Genomic DNA, 21,790 nt, shown 5'->3' with positions numbered 1-21,790 from the left:
CAAAAACAAAGTAGGACATGTGTGTGCTTGCTAGATTGTGTCAATTAACCATGATGTTTAATGGCAATATTAAAATGAACCAAAACTACAATAGGCTTTAAAGTTAATGGAAATAATAATTTGATATATGGGCATTAGATGCCACTGTGATCGAGATCAGCGTTTAATTGAATGGGAATTAGATTGGCATCGTCGTCATCGCTTTCCTTAAAGGAAAATTGGAATTTCAGAAATGGCAGAGAGATTTCATCAAAATTCAAAAGCCAAGGTCCCACCCTTAAGACACTTTGGCTACACCCGAGTGAAAGTTATATCACCCAACTATTTGTTCAATATGACCTGTTCTCGCCTGTTCAACAGTCTATCATCTTTAATACCAAGAATTGAGTAGGAACTGGAACTTCACTATCATCCTTGCAATGGTCCTTTCTATCTGGCCATCTTCCATCTTCTTCTCTACAACTCTGAATTCAATATAAATTGTGTTTTTTTTTTAGTTGTACTTGTAAGTTCCGTCAATTAGGGGAAAGTGATTGGGATTTTAAAATTATTTTATTAAAGATAAAGATTACTTTGACAAAAAAAGAAGACGCTAAATACTTTGGAAAGGACGAGAAAAAGAGACCTTAAATGTGCTTTTGGTCTTGGTCCACCAACATGCATTAGGAAAAAAAAGCGATTGAATAGTTTGGTATAATTGAAACCCAATATATGGAGTGTGAACAAGCAATCATCATCAAATCTAAATGTAAAAATTAGTTTAGAAAAATCTAAAATTAAATTAACCGAATCCCAATAAAAAATACCGATAACCAAGCGATCATGATTTCATAATTATAATAATAGAAATGATTTTGTTTAATTGGTTCGATCGATTATTTTATTAATCACTCTAGAAAGAAATATAATTGAGTTAGTTAAGTCATTTAATTGATCTAAAAAGAAGGTAATTTGAGTTTGGTTAACCGATCTAGTAAGAAAGCTAATCATAAATTAGTAGACCTTGAAGTGATAGGCATACAACAATTAGCAAAATAGGTTACAATTAGTATACTTATCACACTCGAACCAAGTCTGATTCAACTCAAAATACGAGCTTGAAATTTTATCCAAACCCGCGCATATTTGCAAAAATTAACCTAAGCCTAATTTATGCTTACCAATATTATTTTTTAAATTTTAAAAAATATATATTTATATTACATTATATTAATATTTAATAATTTTATACATTTTTTATTTACGGAAATTTTCTATATAGTCATCTTAATATTATTTAATGTTTAAATTAGAGTAGTATTATATATTTAATATAGATTATTTTTAAATGTGTTCTAAATTACATAATATATAAAAATAACATAATATAAAGTACTGTAAACTTAAAAACCGGCCAAGCGGAGCTTGGACCTTGAATGTTCAAGTCTGAACTTATCTCATATTTTAAACGGGCTTAATTTTTTTGTCAAAACTCATTTTTCGGATCTAATACTTTTACCCAAATCCTCCAAAATTTTGGGTCAGTCTTTGACTCTAAATAAATACCTGACCCATGATCAAGTCTAGTTGAGCTGTTTGCTATAATTTGGCGATAAAGTTGTGGGAAATATAATATTTGGATCTTTAATTAAATTTACTTAAACAAGAAAAAAGAACATCAAAAATCAAAAGTAAAGGTCCCATCATTTCCATTATTCATTTACCGTTGAAAAAAGAAAAATGAAAAGCAGTTTCCCTTTCTATATTCAGTTACTTCCAACTCATTGCCTCATAGTCTGAATTATTACACGCTTTAAGGATATTGTGCCAATTTCTTCAACTTTCACAAATTTTGCAGATTCCATTTCCGTTTCATTCTTTTTTGTTCCCTGAGTTTCCACTTTGGATTGGTTCATTTCTCTTATCATCTTATTTCTCATAAGTCATAATTTCACCATGTCTGTCATTGGAGAGGTTGTTCTGTCTGTGTTTTTGGAGCTTTTGGGGGGCAAGTTGCTCGACTCTGCGCTCAACTTTGTCACTGATCATAAGCAACTCCACCCCCAAATGAAGCAGTGGCAGTCCGTATTACTCGATATCCAAGCAGTGTTGGGCGATGCAGCGGAGAAGCAGATCAAGAACAAGGGTGTGAAAAAATGGTTGGAGGATCTCTAGGACTTGGCTTACAATTTGGATGACATCTTGGACCAGTTTTCTTATGAACAGTTACGTCTCAAACTCCAAAAGACTCAAGGTCAAGCCAGCACTAGCAAGGTACGGAAACTCATTCCTACCTGCTGTACTAGTAGTAATTTCACTCCCACCTCTTTTCTGTTTTAAGAATTCCATGATTCCCAAGGTCAAAGAGATCACAGATAGACTGCATGTTGCGCGAAAGCGTGTAAAAGAGTAAGTATATTGTACTGAAAAATCACACTAAGTTCAATTCCCAGAAAAGAGAGGTGGATCACGAGGATCATTTAAGTACTAGGTCTTTCCTAGCCAGAATATCCCTCTATCGTAATTTAATAGCACAATAAATCACTACAATCACACTCACAAAACTATGCAAAATAAGCAATAAAGAACACCAGAATTTTAACAAGGTTCAGCAAATTTTGCCTACGTCCTCGGGCACTACCAAATATATTTCACTCCAAAATACAAGTGAAAATTTACAAATAGGGGAGAGAATAATGCTTTAAGTAGAGAATAACAAATATGGGATGAAGAAAATGAGAAATGGTTAGACCTATTTATAGTTGACGTTCAGGGATCAACTTGCAAAGTCCCTATACAATTAGGGACCAAAATTGCAATTATCCCATGCCAAATTTCAAACCAAATTCTGGTGCCTTAAATGTTCTGATTTCCGGTGCGAACTTCCTGACATTCATATCTTTGACTTTTCAAAGTATGGATGTTTGCCAATAATCTCCACCTTGAAGATTTGATTAGGGTAATCTTATAGTGCTTTCTTCAACTGTTAAACTTGCAGGATATTGATCAAGTTCAAACAATGTTCGAACTTGGTTACTGTTACCACCTTGGTCATCATATCTGTGGGATTATCTGCAGTCTTAATTTTTCGAAGATGAATTTTCCCCTCATCAATAATTTCGCGCACAAAATGGAATCGTACGTTGATATGCTTTGTACGTGCATGACAGACTTGATTCTTTGCTAAATGAATAGCACTTTGACTATCACAATACACGTTAATATGCTCCTGAACCAATCCCAAGGTTTTAACCATACCTTGTAACCAAATAGCTTCCTTTACAGCCTTTGTTATAGACATGTATTCGGCTTCTGTGGTTGACAACGCAACTGTAGATTGTAGTGTAGACTTCCAACTTATTGGTCCTCCAACAAGTGTAAACACATAACCAGTGGTTGATCTTCGTTTGTCCAAATCACCGGCATAGTCAGAATCAACGTACCCAATAACACCTTTACCAAGTGTATTATCCTGCTTGAACAGTAATCCAACATCTACGGTCTTCTAAATATACCGTAGAATCCATTTCACAGCTTGCCAATGTCCTTTTCTAGGATTATGTATATACCTGCTCACTATAGTAACTGCCTGTGAAATGTCGAGTCTTATACACACCATTCCATACATCAAGCTACCCACTACATTAGAATACGAAACTTGCAACATGTATTCTCGTTTCGTATTTGTCGAAGGAGATAGTTGTGCAGAAAGCTTGAAATGAGGAGCCAATGGGGTACTTATATGTTTTGTCTACTCATTCATGCCAAACTGCTGTATTACCTTCTTCAGATACTACTTCTGAGACAAGTTAACTCTATCATGAGCTCTATTTCTCCATATTTCCATGTCGAGAATCTTCTTAGCTTCACCTAGATCTTTCATCTCAAACTCGAGATTGAGTTGAGTCTTCAATCTTTCAATCTAAACTTTGCTCTTAGATGCTATTAGCATATCATCAACATATAAGAGCAAGTATATGAAAGTTCCTTCTTGTAGCTTCTGAAAATACACGCAATGATCAAATTTACTTCTTGTGTACCTTTGCCCTTTCATGAACTGATCAAATCTCTTATACCACTGTCATGGAGATTGCCATGCTATTGCCATGCTAACCAAGCTAAAGTCTGACTCATCATCATGCTCCGCTACACATGTATTAGAAATAGTCTTGCCCATTTGTAACTTAGGACAATTCTTTTTCCAATACCCTTTCTCACGACAAAAGGCACATTCATCTTTGGCAGGTCTCCTCCTTTTGGACTTTCCCCTTCTATCAGGTTTACTGCTGCGTAAACGACCTCTTACTGTTAAGACTTCTGCAGTTGTATCTCTGTGATCTCTTTTATCTTTCTTTCGAGTCTCAGATCTATACAACGCACTACAGACTGCATCAAATGTGATCGTGTCCTTCCCATGAAGCAATGTGGTGGTAAGATGATCATATTCATTAGGAAGGGAATTCAACAACAATAATGCATTGTCTTCATCTTCAAAATTTCTTATCCAAATTTAGCAAGTCTGCTCAAATTTTATTGAATGAGTTCACATGGTCATTCATCGACATACCGGGAGCATACGTGAATTGATAAAGTTTCTTTTTCATATAAAGCCTATTTTCAAGACTTTTCATTATAAACCTTTCTTTCAGTGTATCCCATAACTTCTTCGCTGATGTCTCCCTCATGACAGAGTACTTCTGCTCTTTGGCCAAACATAGGCGGATTGTACCACACGTTTGTCTATTGATCTTGACCCACTCTTTGTCATTCATCTTGTCAGGTTTTTCTTCAAGGGCTATATCTAGCTCTTGTTGACATAAGACCTTTAGGATCTCACATTGCTGTATACAAGAATAGTATCGTAAATGGTCGTATTCCCCAAGTACGAATCTAGCTCTGATACCAATTACGGTGCGGAAGCGTATAAAAGAGTAAGTATATTGTACTGAAAAATCACACTAAGTTCAATTCCCAAGAAAGAGAGGTGGATCACGAGGATCACTTAAGTACCAGGTCTTTCTTAGCCAAAATATCCCTCTACCGTAATTTAATAGCACAATAAATCACTACAATCACACTCACAAAATTATGCAAAATAAACAATAAAGAACACCAGAATTTTAACGAGATTCAACAAATTTTGCCTACGTCCTCGGGCACTACCAAATATATTTCACTCCAAAGTACAAGTGAAAATTTACAAATAGGGAGAGAGAATAATGCTTTAAGTAGATAATAACAAATATAGGATGAAGAAAATGAGAAATGGTTAGGCCTATTTATAGTTGAGGTTCAGGGATCAACTTGCAAAGTCCCTTTACAATTAGGGACCAAAATTAAAATTATCCCATACCAAATTTCTAACCAAATTTTGGAACCTTAAATGTTCTGATTTCTGGTGCCAACTTCCTGACATCCATATCTTTTACTTTTCAAAGTATGGATGTTTGCCAATACTGTAAAATTTGACTACTCAAAGAAGTAGTTTGGGGTTGAGTGACATCTTGTCTCAAGCTCTAACCTCCAAGGGAAAGCAACCCAAGCTGCAACCAACTTCCGTACTGGATGGAGTTGTGGAGTATGTTGGTAGACACAAGGAGAAGACAGACTTGATTGAGTTGCTCAATGGTAATAACTCCAATGGAGTTTCAGTCCTTTCCATCGTCGGCATGGGAGGGATGGGTAAAACAACTCTTGCTCATCTTGTTTACAATGACGCCACAATCAATGAGTCTTTTGATCTCAGGGACTAGGTATGTGTTTCTGATAACTTTGATACAATTGCTATAACAAAGGCAACTTTACATCCATCACTTCTGAGTCATGTCATTACAGTAACTTGGATTTACTTCAAGTTAAGTTGAAGGAGAAGTTGTCTGGGAAAAGATTCTTGCTTGTTTTAGATGGCATTTGGAACGAGAATTATAATGATTGGACCATCTTATGGTCTCCGTTTGGAGCAGGGACCACTATCATTGTAACCACTCGTCTTCAAATTGTTTCATCTATTATGGATCCACTCAAAGCTTTTCATTTGGATAAACTATCTGATGATGATTGTTGATCCATATTTACACAGTATGCATTAAAAGCAAGAAATATTCGATGGACATCCCTAGTTCAAAGAAATTGGAGAGAAAATTATTAGAAGGTGCAATGGCTTACCTTTGGCTGCAAAAGCTATTGGAAGCTTGCTACGCATAGTTAAATATCACGGAGAATGGGAAAGAATATATGAGAGTGAGATATGGAACTTACCAGAAGAGCAGTGTGGCATAATTCCAGCTTTGCGATTAAGCTACCATCATCTTCCGTCATACTTGAAACGATGTTTTGCATATTGCTCCATACTTCCTAAAGATAATGAATTTGGAGAAGAAGAAATGATCTTGTTATGGAGAGCAGAAGGTCTCTTGCAACAAAAAGCTATGCCTCAAGTTAAAGATATTGGAAATCAATATTTTCAAGATCTAGTGTCGAGGTCATTTTTTCAGATATCCAGTAAAGATGGGTCCCGATTCGTAATGCATGACCTTATCAATGATTTAGCTAAGTAGTTGTAAAAGAAATATGCTCAAAAGTAGAGGGTGATAGGCAACAGAAGTTCTCAAATCGCACTCGACATTCGTCTTATATTGCTGGTGTATATGACACGGTGAAGAAGTTCGAAGCATTTGATCAAGTGAAATCATTACGTACTTTCCTACCTTCACAGTTGTCACGTGATCGGAAGCTTTATTTAACTAATGTTGTTTTGGTTGATTTTTTGCCAAAACTTGGCTACCTAAGGGTGCTTTCTTTGAGTGGGTATGCCATCACTGAGTTGCCTGATGTTTTTGAAAATTTATAACATCTTCGCTACTTAAATTTTTCTAACTCCCATATCAAATACTTGATAGATTCTTTGTGCACTCTTTACCATTTGGAAACTTTATTATTAAATAGGTGTTCCATGCTTCAAAGTTTACTTCAAAGATGGAAAATCTTGTCAACTTGCATTATCTTGATATTAGAGGTGCGTACTCAATAAAAAGGATTCCTTTTAGAATTGATAAGCTAACGAATCTTCAAAGGTTAACTGATTTTATTATAGGGGAAGGTGATGGTTGTCATATTAGAGATTTGAAATATTTGTCAAACCTCAAAAGTGATTTCCGTCTTTCTGGGTTGGAGAATGTTAATGGTAAAGATGCAGGGGAAGCCAAGTTAATTGAGAAGTAGGGGATTGATCAATTGGTATTGGAATGGAGTCGAGACTTTAAGAAAGATGCAAGGAAAAAAGAAGTTGAAGAATGGGTGTTAGACTCTCTTCATCATTCGAAAAAACTTAAGCAACTCGTCATTCAGAATTATGGTGGTGCAAAATTCTCTACTTGGATTGCAGATCCTTCCTTCAAGAATATGTTGTCATTGGAGCTTCACGACTGTAAAAATTGCGAATCTCTACCATCGATTGGAAGGTTGTTCTTGTTAAAAGATCTTTCAATTAGTGCCCTGGATCAAGTACATAAGATTGGAGCTGAGTTGTTTGGAGAAAATCAATCAAATGCTTTTGCATCATTAGAGTCTCTGCGTTTTGGCAATATGCTAAATTGGGAGGAGTGGGACCTATGTGAAGATGATGAGCAAGTATCGAAATTCCCCGGCCTTCGTTTTCTTTCAATCAGAGAATATCCTCTATTCTTGGGAAGGTTGCCAGCTATCCTTCAATCCTTGCAGAAACTTGAAATCTTTGAGTGTAAGAGACTGCTAGTTTCAATTTCAAGTTTTCCCTTGCTGTGTGAATTAAGGGTTAATGGGTGTGAATTGGTGGATGAAGGTTCTTTGTCGGTACAGAGGGTTACCTCTTTGAAATATGTGTCTCTTTCATATATTTCAAAGTTTAATATTTCAGCAGAGAGGATAATGTTGAGATCTACAAACTCTGAAACATTCAACATCTATGGTTGGAAGGAGTTGGGCTCTTTATCGCAAAATGGGTTAAGCATAGTTGGGCATCGTTTCATCACGTTTCGGAATTGTCCCCAGTTGGTCTATTTGGAAACAGAGGAGGAGAGATTTCAACTTGACAAGATTCCAGGTGTTGAATCTCTAGACATAAGGGCTTGTGAAAGGCACAATAGACTACCAAAAGTCTTACATGCTTTCCCATTGATTACGAGAATAGAACTTGAAGAGTGTCCAGGCTTGGTTTGTTTTGCAGAGAGTAACTTCCCTCCTGCTTTAAAAGAGCTGAGGATTGTGAGTTGCGTGAATTTGCTATATTTGGTTGAGGAAAAAGAAAATAATAATAAGAGTATGAGTAGCAGCACTTGTCTTCTTGAGCGCTTAGTTATGAGTAGCAGCACTTGTCTTCTTGAGCGCTTAGAAATAAGGGATTGTCCATCTTTAATATGGTTATCATCAAGGGCCGATATATGCAATCGGCTTCAACATCTCGATATTAGTAATTGTTCAGAGTTTGGTAGCTTATTTTTAAATGCCAAGTTACCCGTAATGCTTAAACATCTCGAAATTTGGTTTTGTCCAGTGTTGGAATGCATAGCCCAAGACTTCCTTGAAACCACTGATCTCGAAAGCATTACAATTAGGGGTGCTGAAAAACTGAAATCATTACAGCGGGGATTTGACAAGCTCAGCCATCTTCAGGAGATTCGATTAGCTACGTGTCCAAATCTGGTTCCATTTGAAGAAAGTGGGTTGCCCACCACAAATCTCAGAGTACTCATGATTTTCGATTGTGAAAATTTTAGAGCCCTTCCCAAGTGCATCAACAACTTCACCTCCCTTCGAGAATTAGAGGTGCGGGACTGTTCGGCTGACATATCCTTTCCAGAAGAGGGTTTCCCTACCAACCTCACATCACTTCAAATCTCAAACGCACCCAAAATTTATACATCACCTGTTGAATGGGGATTTAACAGACTCACCTCTCTTCAATAACTAGACATCAGCGGTGAAGGATGCTCACGTGTGGTGTCATTTCCACAAGAAGCGATAGGAATGATGTTGCCTCCTCCTCTGACCCATATCAGAGTTCAGAGATTTAAAAATTTGGAATTCTTGTGCTCCAAGGGCTTACAACACCTCACCTCTCTTCAACAACTGAGCATCTATAATTATCCTAAGCTCGCCTCTCTTCCAGAAAAAGATATTTCTCTCGCTTGAGAAGCTATATATTTCCAATTGTCCGTCGCTACAAGAAGGGTGCAGTAGGGGTAAAGGACAAGAGTGGTCCAAGATTTCCCACATACCTTGTGTTAAAATTCATTGTGAAAAAGTCATCCTGGGGGAATTATTTTAAGCAGCAAATCTGGTATCGATTTCTTCACACTCAAACCACAGGTGTGAAACGCATTTTAAACATCTATAAATTTCATAGCTTTTTTTTATTTTTCTGATTGTCCTCATGAACAACATGATAACAGAAAGGAGTCTTATATATTTTGTATTCAAATTTTGCAGGCATTGAAGGCTAAATTGGCGAAAAATAGTGGAGAACTTCAACTCATCTGCTTCAGCTTATTTGATTTAGTAAAGCGGTTAGTCAATTCTCTGCAACATTTATTCAGCAAATTGAATGTTCTGTTTTCATTTGCATCTTCTAATTTCTAAGCTATTTTGGTATATGAGAATGGGATTTTAGTTAAAAATATTTGACATTTCGTAGTACTATTAACCAATGGTTTTTCAGAAGAACAAGTTTTTTACGTGATAGTTTGATCCTTCCAGGATTAATGGAGGGATACAGGACACGTTACAACATGGCATTTGAGAGCTCCATTTAACACATGTAAGACAACAGAGTTCCCAAAATATTGTTCTGTCCAATCTCAAAGATGTTCATCTTAGTTTTCCGAATTTCTCAGACCATGAATCCATTCAAAGGCTGCATCAATTCACTTGATGAGGAATTGCTTCTTTGATCATGTGGATTGAGCGACATAAACAAGCTCACTGTGTAAGTGATTGACTATGTGACTTTATTTATTCCGCTTTTACTTGGAGGTACAAAAATACTTTATTTTCTAGCCAAAAATAGCAGTGACCAAGTGACTCACTATATCTTGACTCTCTAGCTTTTGACTTTGTGGTATGAGTTAAATGAATCAAATGACATATATGCTGTAGCAGTTTGGAACTAGTTTCATTGCAGCTCTCTTTTAATGTTGCTTTTCAGCTTTCCGGTCCGATAGATTGGCATATTTTCTACCAATCTTTATATGAATTTCCCCTACTTTGAAAGGCTTCAACTGTGATGTTATCAATGTTTATGATAGGGTAAGTCTAGGTTATATGGAGAAATTGTTCTTCTGACATTCATTTCCTGTGTTGGAGAATATTTTGGTGCTTGGTACATAGTTGTAGTTGAGGAGCCAAATATGTTATTTATTTAGCCTTGTACTTTCATTCAGCTTTGGGAACCATGAAACTGGTGGCAGATAAAAGGCCAAATGGTACCACTGGGGAGGTGTACGTACCTTTGGGTGATAAACCCTTAGAATGGTGGGCATCCAAAGAGGGCAATACCAGCTTATGGGCACAACAACGGCACAACGTGGTAAGTTTGGTTTCTAATGGTTTTAGTATCATCTATTTCTATCTACACAATCATGAATCTGTCTTAGGTCTCCATCGATGATTGATAAGAGGCTAGGATGTTTAAAATAAAGTACTTTTTTAACATTTTGAGATTGTTGGTCACTTATTATTTATTATTGCCAGGTATTTCCCAACACGCAGAAAGCATATAGCTGATGTACATTTAGAAAATTGCTCCATGTTTGTGGATAATTATTGGCGAATTATTTTATTTTATGATGTGATTCCATTGTTATCTCCATTTTTTAATAGTGAATTTCATTTTTGGTTCTGCTCGTAGATGTAGGGAATATTCTCGAACCACGTATATCATTGTGTTCACTTTCTTTGCTTTCTTTTTTGTGTTTTGAATTTTTTAATTTTTTTTCTTAATTTAAAACATAAATTTATTAATAAAACAATCACAGTCAACGCATAATAAATTATAAAAATTCAAATAGCCATATATATTCTAATAGTTAAACTCAAATATCAGCACAGATCAAAAGCATTAAAACAACATATTCAAAGAAAACAAAGCATCAAACATTAAAGCCACCCACAATACTAACTCAACATGCTTTAACCCATTTCAATTTTTCTCTGTCTCCACCCATTACTTAAAATATTAGGAAGCACCAACATAATTTTTCAAAAATATGGCGAAAAAGACAAGCTAATGGCTTCGTTTTTTTTCTAAGCAATTAATAGCTCATTTGATTACAATAAAAATAAAGAGGCTTTTTTAATATTTTAGCCATGAATTAAAAAAAAATTGTGTTATGTGACCTCATGAAATATTTATTTAAACCTTTTATGTATCAATAATTGAGTCCTCCCAATTAAACATTTAATAAATACCTAATGCTGTCAGCTTGTGTGCAATTCCTAGGAAGATCAAATCTAACCCCAGAAGCACACTCACAGGGAAGGAAACAAGCAATGAGACAAACAAGCAATAGCTTGAGCTGATATCTTTTTATATTTATGGAATTTTAAATCCAAATTATATTAATTTATGGAGTATTCAAGACTCTAATTCAATTCCTTCTCTTCCACAAGCTATTCAAAAAGTTTGCCACAGCAAGTCTTTTTGTAATAAGGAATGACTCGAATCTAGACCACACTTGAGATAGTGAACTCCTTAACCATCAGGCCAACACAAGGAGTTCCGATTTTAAATCTTTTAAATATAATATTTTAAATGTTATCTCCTAATATTATTCTCTCCTAGAGATGATTTGTGTTAAAATTCTTGGATTTGTCTAAGATATGTTATCTCCAGTAGTGCTGCTCAAAAGTCCCTTCTACGTATCAAATTACAAATTTAGATATGTCAAATACCATGGAAATTTAGAGAATTTTTTTTCTTTAAATTGGAACGAATTTGTGCAGTCAGGGGCAAAGGTAAAAAAAATTTTAGGGAGTTGAAATTAAATTTTAATTTTTACGACTGTAAAAATATAATTTCACTATTTGAATAGCCTATATCTTTATACTTTTTAAAGAATTAAATCAATTTTTTATCTTTTTAGAAGAAGTCAAAATACAAATTTACTTTTATTAATTTAAATTTTTAAAAAATTTAAAGAGGTTAAATGATTTTTTTTTCATTTTAGGGGGACAGAAGGTTCTGCCAGCCCCCTAGCTACACCCCTGTGTGCAGTGCTCATTATATTTAATGAAAATACTAAATTTATGTGTATATTCATATATTTTTCATGTGTTGTATTTTGTCATAGGTCAAATCTTTTAATACTTTGCATAGTTTATTATTGTGATTACTTTTTAAAGAAAACACAATTATATTTATATTTGTGATCCATAATTATTTTATTTTAATTTATCTGTTATAGTGGTTCAATTTTTTAAAGGTAAACGTTGAACAAAAAAAAGGGAAAAATTCATAAATAGTCACCCAATTATTAGGGTGTTTCTGTTTTGGCTACTTAAGTTTAAAATTTTCTGTGTTAGTCATTAACGTTATCAAATTTTAATATTTTGATCGCTCTTCCATTAAATTACTGGTGTGGCCTTTTTTATTGGCATAATAACAAATTTAGCCATCCAATGTTTACAAATTCTATCAATTTGGTCTTAATTCTAAAAAAGAACAAATTTAACCCTCAACTTCATACATTCTGTCAATTTAGTCTTGATTCTTAAAATTTCAAAAATAAAAACAAAAAATTATTTAAAAGTTTATTTCTTGATAAAAATACATAAGATTTTATAAAAATACATATAAAATTATAAAAACATTTATAAATAAATGAATAAATATTTTTCTCATTTTCTAACCTAACTTTTATTTATTAAAATAATAAATTTTTAAATAAAAAAATTAAGGGAAAAAAACCATGAAAAGACTTATGCAAATCCAATTTTTCTCTTTTTTTTTAACATTAACGACCACCATGTTCAAGTTGCATAAAAAAACAATAGTCTAAGGTCAAAATGGATAAAAATCAATGTCTTCATGTTATTGCCCTGAACAAGTTTGTTGTGTTTGAAGTTGTGCTTGGGGGTGGACATGAATAAGGATATAAAGGTGAGGATGAGGTTTTGGAGGCCTAAATATTGATGGAAGGTAGTGCTAGCAGCTTCACAACTAGTTCCTAGATTGATGGCATGACGATGGAGGATATGGAAATCAAAGAGTTTGGAGTAAGGATTATTGGTGTCAGTTATTGTGGCTGAAGGTGGTGCTTAGTTATCAAAAAATTTGACAAGGATTAAGGAACAAGACTAGACATATGATAAATAAATTATTATTTATAAAATAGAACTAAAAAAAAGTTTGAATATGGTTTAAGTATTATTTGTGGGTTTTAAAAAATATTTTATTTATAAAATTATTATTTTAATTGTTAGGTTGTCAAGACCTAAAAATATAAGATTAATAGAAAGTGGCAAGTAAAGTCATATCCACATATACCGCTGATAATTTTATTTCTTTAACAAAAATAAAAATAAACGGATTTTAAATTTAAAAACTAAAATTAAAATTAAAACAATGTAAAAGCATATTGTAAAAAAAGAAAAGAAAGTTAATGGGCAAAAACTCTAGCCTGGAAAACCAATCTCTCCTTACTTACTTAAGAACCAAGAGACAACTCATTTGAAATTACTCCCTTAACCAATAAATAACCTTGTAATTCAACACTTAAGATTTAACTTATCGGAAGCATTAATACGAATTAGAGAGACTAATTCTAACCAACAAACATACATCAACGAGGTTCGTTTAAGCTAGATCACACATCCACACCATATAATATGTACGCATTAGAGGGTTAAATTTGTTATTATGGCAATAAAAAACTTCACATCAACATTCTGTTAATGATTTAACAGATTAGTGACTAAAATATTAAATTTCAATAACATTAGTGACTAAAATAGAAAATTTTAAACTTAAGTGGCCAAAAAAAACATGTCACAGTTAAATGACTATTTATATAGTTTGTCCTCTTCTAAAATATTCTGTTTCTTAATTATTTTTATTTTATTTTTAATTTTTTTTACCAAAAAGGCTTGATGTAAACTTTTAACTCGTATGTAAGAAAAAGTTGGCATCAATAATTGAATCATTTCAATTTGGCTGGTTCATTTCTCTCTTCAGCTTTTTCTCACAATTCCACTGTCTGTCATTGGAGAGGCTTCTCTTTCTGGGTTTTTGGACCTGTTAGTGGGCAAATCGCTTGAGTCTGTACTCAACTTTGTTGCTGATCATAAGCAACTCCACCAGCAGCTCAAGCAGTGGCAGACCATATTGCCTGTCAATTAATCATGATATTTAAATGGCATTTTTATTTTTTGAGTGAGAAGATGACAATATTAAATTGAGCCAAAACCGCAATAGGTTGTTTAGGCGATAAAGTTATGGGAAATAATATTATTGATCTTAACTGAAATTACAAATATGGGCATTGGATGCCATTGCCATGGAGCTCAACGTTCATTTACTTGGAAATAGGGATAACGGACAAAAGCAAGAGGAGCATCAAAATTCATAAACAATATGGGTGGGTGGCTCAGCCTTTGTCTTTTTCCGCCTTCTTTATTCGTTTCACATCAAAAGCAGCCTTCCAACACCCACTTGGCCTCTATTTTATTTATCAGACTTCCACCTCACATAGCTGTTTATTAATTTATCAAAATTAAAGAATTTATCAAATTTAATGATATCAAAATAATAAACCCAAAATTAATGATATCTCATTAAAGAATTTATCAAATTTAAGCACAATAAACATGATACTCTAGAACATATTTTTATGTGCTAATTGCATATTTATTTTGAGTATGATTCTACTAATTTGGGCTATTTATGGTCTTTTATCTTTTAGAGATTAAATTGAAGGCAAAAGTAAATTTAAGGGCGAAAAGCGTGAAATTAAAGATGAATTGAGCCAACATGTGACAGAGAGAAAAAGGGGTGCCGAAAATGCAAACATGGAGGACCCAAGGACAAAAATGTAAAAAAAAATATTTTATAACACAAGACTCTATTTTAATTTCAATTCTATTATGATAATTATTAAGGATTTTTATTAGATTTAATTTTAGGATTTATTTTCATTTATCTTTATTTATCTTTATTTATTTGTATTTATCTTTTAAAATTTCATTAGGAATAGACTAGGTTTTCTAGTGCTATAAATAGGGGATGGGGTGGCACATATTGAACATCTCTTTTTTTTTTCTGTAAACACTCCCTCTCCCAAAAACTTTATCTTTTGTTCTCTCCATATTTTCTTCAATAAAAATCTCATTTATATTATATTTATTTCTTTCCCAAAAATCATAACCCACTAAACCAATCTAGCCGAAGGTTGTCAAAATTTCCCAAAAAAGTTTATGAGACTTAGAATCCGCGCTTAGCCTTCTCAACAGGGTATTCATTGCTTCTCCGCACTAGGGGCTGACGCTTCCGTCCATGTCCCTTAATAGGTGATCTTTTCAACTTTTGTAAGGAACGGCCACTGTGTACGTTTTGGGAAGGTTGCATAGTCAGTTCGTTGGCTTTCTGCATTAAAGGTTGACGAATCCAAGAGACAAAACAACGTGCTATTCGCTGTTGAGAAGTGATGATCTAGCAGAAGATAGTCCCACAAATCTTAAGTCTAAATCCTTGAAGCTGGTGGTCGTAGGCGTCCTGTAACACCCCTTACCCGTATCCAACACCGGAATAGGGTACGAGGCATTACCAAAACACATACACTTGTAAACGTATTTAACCGAGTTATAAAATTTCATCAAAATTAAAACTTTCAAAATAATTAACATGTTTCTATAACTTTTCACAATATATCCTCAAAATATTATAGTCATAATAATTAGGGCCTGCGAGACCCGATACATACTCATGCAATTTAATGCTTCATTTCCATTTCATTCAATTCGCAATTTCTCATGCTCATAATTTAAATCATATCACTAGCAATTTCCATTTAATTCACGTACAATTCAATGACATCAAATTCAAAACTAATACGTATTTACCATTTAACTCAATGTTTATTGATTATACCATTCAATAACACATTTATGTAATTCTCAATTTAGCAATGAAAATATCACTTTAGCTTGAATAACAACATCGTCCCGATATAAATACACTACCACTTATCCATTTACTTTAATTCTTTTGGGCCCATTTGTCACTTACCATCCTTAATCAAATTACGGAACGGTCACAGAAAATTGAGTACTTCACTTTCACTTTGCCATAGTATAACTATGGTCTTACGTATGATCACTTATCACTTGTCCCTGATCAGATAAGTGTAGCCACCTATCACTTTGTTTCTTGATCAGATAAGTGTAGCCACTTATCACTTTGTCTCTTGATCAGATAAGTATAGCCGAAGCTATCACTTATCACTTTTCACTTGTCACTTGATCAGATAAGTGTAGCCGAAGCTATCACTTATCACTTTGTCACTTGATCAGATAAGTATAGCCGAAGCTATTACTTATCACTTTCCACTTGTCACTTGATCAGATAAGTGTAGCTAAAGCTACCACTTATCACTTTGTCACTTGATCAGAAGTACTCAAATCCGGCGTTCCGCTCAATTTGATCATTTATTCATATATCAGGCTTACCAACATGTGTTAATTCATAAACCATTCATGGTATTATTTCATGCCAAATCATATATTGAATATACCATACACACATACTATAAAACTTTATTTTCACACATGAGCTTAAACCATGACCAATAATGCACAAAAATAAGCATCATTCATATTTCATCGTTTATGAGTTATAATAAAAAATATGACCATTTATACACGAATCATTCATATATTTCCCAATTTTCCTCCTCCTCCTCTCCATTCCACATCCTTAATGTGTATAACACACTTAAACAACATTAACCATAATTTCAATATTCACTAACATGTATATTCAAAGCTGTTTATCCGAGTCAGAGTCACTAAATTATTTTTATCCGGAGCTAAAGAGCTCCAAATTAAGATCCGTTAATTTTCCCTGAAACTAGACTCACATATCTTCATACCATAAAATTTTCATAATTTTTGGTTCAGCCAAATAGTACAGTTTATTCTTTAAAGTTTCCCCTGTTTCGCTGTCTGACAGTTCCGACCACTCTTCACTAAAAATTAATTATCTCATTGTACAGAATTCGGATGATGTTTTAGCTTGTTTCTTATAAAAATAGACTCATTAAGGATTCTAACCATATAAACTATAACTCATAATCATTTTTGTACAATTTTTAATGATTTTCCAAAGTCAGAACAGGGGAACCCGAATTCATTCTGACCTTGTCTCACAAAATCTATTATATCTCATGATTTACAATTCCATTGCTCACATCATTTCTTTTATAAGAAACTAGACTCAATAAGCTTTAGTTTCATATTTTATTCATCCTCTAATTCAATCTCTACAATTTTTGGTGATTTTTCAAAGTTACACTACTGCTGCTGTCCAAAACTGCTTTAGTGCAAAATGTTGATTTCCATTTTGCCCCAAATTTCACAGTTTATACAATTCGGTCCTTTCTCAATTAACCCCTCAATTAATCTAATTTTCTCAATTAGTACTTTACTAGACATTATAAGTTGTTACACAACTATTGAAATTCAGAATTTCCACATATAACTCTATCTTCAAACTCTTTTACTATTAGGTCCCAAACATTCACTTTCTATTCAATTCTTTCAATAAAATCAGCATATGAACAATTTAAAACTCTAATTTCATGCTAAATCATCATATACTTCCAGCACATATTCATATCAACTTTCAACTTCTTTCATAAAATCAAAAACTAATGGATTTAACAAGTGGGCCTAGTTGTAAAAGTCATAAAAATACAAAAATTTCAAGAAATAGTCAAGAATTGAACTTACTTGTAATAAAAATATGAAGAACCAGCTTGAAGAAGCCCTTTCATGGTGTTTTAGCTGATGAGAATTCAGAAAAATGAAGAGAAATCTAGATAATTCCACTTGGGTCCTAACTTTATTAAGCAAATTTTGCAATTTTTCCAATTTTGCCCTTAATTCTCCTTACTTTCTTGCTGATTTCATGCCTCTGCCGTCCAGCCCAAATAGACCTTGGGTCTATTTGCCTTTTAAGCCCTCTTCCTTTTATCATTTAAGCTATTTAATTATTTCCCAAAATTTTGCATTTGTTACAATTTAGTCCTTTTTGTTCAATTAATTATCGGAACTTTAAAATTTCTTAACGAAACTTTAATACTAACTTTTTAACACTCCATAAATATTTATAAAAATATTTATGGCTCAGTTTAAAATCCCCGAGGTCTTGATACCTCATTTCGATTCTAATTATTTTAATATTTATTTCTAGTGCACTATTCACTATTTCAAAAATTTTCCTAACTTCATATTTAACTTATACTTACTAAATTAATAATATTTTCTACCCATTTGTCGAATTTAGTGATCTCGAATCACCGTTCCGACACCTCTGAAAATTCAAGCCATTACATTTTTTTTTCGTCGGATTTGTGGTCCCGAAACCACTGTTCCGACTAAGCCTAAAATCGGGCTATTACACGTCCTCCACTATAACTGGCTTATCTTGCTTGAGAAGGGTTACTTAAAAGCCAAGGATTGAACCCAAGGCGGAACGAGACAACCGGAGGCTGTAATCTCGCCACATAAGGAACTTTCTCTTCCCCAAACTCTGTTTATTTTTATAGTCATCATTTTAATTTCCGCCATTTATTTAATTTAGCAATTTCAATTTACTTTAAATTCTATTTTTATTTTTTCAAAACGAAATTCTTAATTCTGTTTTTTTATTTTTCAGGAATGCAAGTTTCTTGGAGAAGAAATTGTCCAGGATTTCAAGAAACGAGCATTCGTACAATCTGGTCACTGAGGATTCGACCCTACTTCCCCTTTACTGTTATTTTTATTATTTTACAGAGAATAAGATATTTTTAGTGCTCTCAACGACGCATCAATAAACATGTAAATTGAGCCTATTATCAAATATACTTTTCTATAATATAATTAGTTAAACACACTTTCACATAAAAATGTTTTCTCATAATTAAATAATATAAAAATGTTTCCCAATAAAAAAATAATTTGTTGACTTTAGTGGAAAAAATGGAAGCTTAATAACTATAATTAAGGGTTTAATTTATGATCATATTATATATTATAAAAACATTATGTAAAAATATAATTATAAGAGAGAAAAAATATAAAGATGGGTGACTGGTTTAAAAATTAAGTTATAATTATTTATACTATGATAAAATGTCTGATTAAATTTGGTACCTCAAATTGAGTGACACAAACTCAATTAGTAAAACCATGAAAAATCTAATGTTATTATTTTGTTAAATATAGAGATAATTATATCATTTCAACATTTTATAAAATAAATTAAATCATTTCACTACTCTTAAACTAACTTAAAAAATCATTTTCTCAATTAAAACTATTTCTTTATTTATTTTTTCTCAAAAACCAAAACTCCTCATTATTATTCACTAACTTCTAATTATTAGTTCCATCTTTTTTAAAATATTATTATTTCTCAAAAATATAAAATTTATATATGAAATATTATTTTTAAAATTTAAATTTAAATATAAGATATTATACTTTTACATGTGTGACAATTTCTAATTACTACCTATGTGCTTTTCACAAGCTTTTCTTTTGTAGATAAACTTGTTCTAAATTCCCTCAAAATATGAAAGAGTTTAGATAAAAAGAATGAGGTTTGAAAAATAAGTTTAGCCAAAAAAAAATTTAAACTTGTTTAAAATGAGCCATGCTTGGACTCCAAAATTAAAATGCCCAAGCCCAACCCATTTTCTATTTTATTATATATGTATACAATGTAATTTATATAAAATTAAATTAAATATATAATATTATAATGTAAACATTAAAAGGTATATTTAAATTTTAATTAAAAAATTAACTAACAAAATAAAAGAAAATATTAAATTTAAAATAATATACATTTTAAAAAGAACTAAAATGGGATGAAATTTTGGAAATTTAAAAAAAAAATGGGATGAATTTTTTTTCATTCCCAAAAACAAAGACTGACTTGTGCTTGCCATATTGCCTGTTAATTAAATTACAAATATGGGCATTGGATGCCACTGCCATGGAACTCAAAGTTCATTGACTTGGTAATTGGGATAATGGAGAAAAGTAAGAAAAAAGCATCAAAATTCATAAACAATGTGGGTGGGTGGGTGGGTGGCTCAGCCATTGTCTTTTTCCGCCTTCTTTATTCGTTTCACTACCCAAAAAACCACTTGGGCTCTATTTTATTTATTAGACTATCAGCTCACTACCTCTTACTCTGATTTTTTCAACTTCCACTGATTATACCCAATCTCCATTCCGTTCCTGAATTTCCATTTGGCTTCTGCATTTCTCTCTTCTGCTTCCTTGTCATAATTTCACCATGTCTGTCATTGGAGAGGCTGCTTTGTCTGTGTTTCTGGAGCTGTTGGGGGGCAAGTTGCTCGACTCTGCACTCAACTTTGTTGCTGATCATAAGTAACTCCACCCGCAGCTCAAGCAGTGGAAGTCCATATTCCCCGATGTCCAAGCAATGTTGGACGATGCAGAGGAGAAGCAGATCAAGAACGAAGGCGTGAAGAAATGGTTGGAGGATCTCCAGGACTTGGCTTACGATGTGGATGACATCTTGGATGAGTTCGCTTATGAAGAGTTACGTCTCAAGCTCAAGAAATTGCAAGTTCAAGCCAGCACTAGCAAGGTACGGAAACTCATTCCTACATGCTGTACCAGTAGTAATTTCACTCCCACTTCTTTCCTGTTTAAGAATTCCATGATTCCCAAGGTCAAAGAGATCACTGATAGATTTAATAGTTTGACTACTCGAAGAAGTAGTTTGGGGTTGAGTGACATCTTGTCTCAAGCTCCAACCTCCAAAGGAAAGCTGTTGGTGCAAAGAGACAACAACAGACTGTTTTCAATCTTGCTTGTATAGCAAGCCTCGAGCCTTGCTGAAGAAACAAACTCAGAAGCAAGAATAGAAACACATGCGAATGAAAAACAAAAGAAATTGAGAGAGAGAGTATTTTGAATGAAAAGAGCTGATATTTTCATTAACAAATCCAGAAGGCATAATGCCATTACATATAATAGATAACAACAACAAAATGAACAAGTCTTTACCTAATGACATACCTAACACCACTAAATTTACATTGGAAATTGTTAATCAGCTTGCTTAAGTTTCTTTGCTGATTTTTTCAGTCAATCAATCAACAGAAAACATCATAAGGTTTACCAACTTAGTTCAACATGAACTAGATTACAAAATAATAATTAAAAATACAATCAAAACATAACAAGTAGTTAGGCAACTTTAAGCTCCAGTTTCTGCACTTCATAGCTCGACTGCTTGCTGCCACTTCTCCTTGCATGGCCACCTTTGCATGTCTTGCATGGGAACTAAATTCAACACTCCTCCTTAGTTTCCATGCTAGTGACACCTAATTGCCTTCTTAATTTAACAAATTTAGACACATTGAGTGCCTTTGTAAAGATATCAGCAATTTGCTCTTCTGAATTGCAATGAACCAGCTCGATTTCATGAGCTTGCTCCATCTCCCTTATGACATGCAGCTTGATGTTGAAGTGCTTTGTTCTACCATGAAAGATAGGATTCTTTGCAATTGCAACAGTAGATTTGTTGTCACAGTAAATC

General features: G+C 33.3%; 3 protein-coding genes across 4 annotated transcripts; all 3 read left to right on the top strand.

Moving 5' to 3' along the window:
- Nucleotides 1–1,935: 1,935 nt before the first annotated feature.
- On the top strand, nucleotides 1,936–7,200 carry LOC107923495 (putative disease resistance RPP13-like protein 1). Its single transcript, XM_016853691.2, has 7 exons — nucleotides 1,936–2,138; nucleotides 2,206–2,388; nucleotides 5,459–5,661; nucleotides 5,775–5,956; nucleotides 6,099–6,480; nucleotides 6,564–6,811; nucleotides 6,925–7,200. The coding sequence occupies exons 1-7, from the start codon at nucleotides 1,936–1,938 to the stop codon at nucleotides 7,198–7,200; spliced, it is 1,677 nt and encodes a 558-aa protein (XP_016709180.2).
- LOC107923167 (uncharacterized) lies at nucleotides 4,629–10,888 on the top strand. Of its 2 annotated transcripts, XM_016853383.2 has the most exons (7): nucleotides 4,629–9,324; nucleotides 9,445–9,521; nucleotides 9,712–9,772; nucleotides 9,849–9,940; nucleotides 10,160–10,260; nucleotides 10,395–10,540; nucleotides 10,705–10,888. In XM_016853383.2, the coding sequence occupies exon 1, from the start codon at nucleotides 7,381–7,383 to the stop codon at nucleotides 8,920–8,922; it is 1,542 nt and encodes a 513-aa protein (XP_016708872.1). In that variant the 5' UTR covers nucleotides 4,629–7,380; the 3' UTR covers nucleotides 8,923–9,324; nucleotides 9,445–9,521; nucleotides 9,712–9,772; nucleotides 9,849–9,940; nucleotides 10,160–10,260; nucleotides 10,395–10,540; nucleotides 10,705–10,888. The 2 variants fall into 2 exon arrangements, with proteins under 2 accessions (XP_016708872.1, XP_016708871.1); XM_016853382.2 differs by lacking the exon at nucleotides 10,160–10,260.
- Nucleotides 10,889–20,665: 9,777 nt separating this feature from the next.
- Nucleotides 20,666–21,067, top strand: LOC107923496 (putative disease resistance RPP13-like protein 1). Its single transcript, XM_016853692.1, has one exon. The coding sequence runs from the start codon at nucleotides 20,666–20,668 to the stop codon at nucleotides 21,065–21,067; it is 402 nt and encodes a 133-aa protein (XP_016709181.1).
- The last annotated feature ends 723 nt before the right edge of the window (nucleotides 21,068–21,790 follow it).

Source organism: Gossypium hirsutum, chromosome A11 (assembly GCF_007990345.1).
Source record: "Gossypium hirsutum isolate 1008001.06 chromosome A11, Gossypium_hirsutum_v2.1, whole genome shotgun sequence".
Lineage (NCBI taxonomy): Eukaryota > Viridiplantae > Streptophyta > Magnoliopsida > Malvales > Malvaceae > Gossypium > Gossypium hirsutum.
The sequence above is the reverse complement of the archived record's forward strand: the minus strand, read 5'-3'. Positions and strand labels throughout refer to the sequence as shown.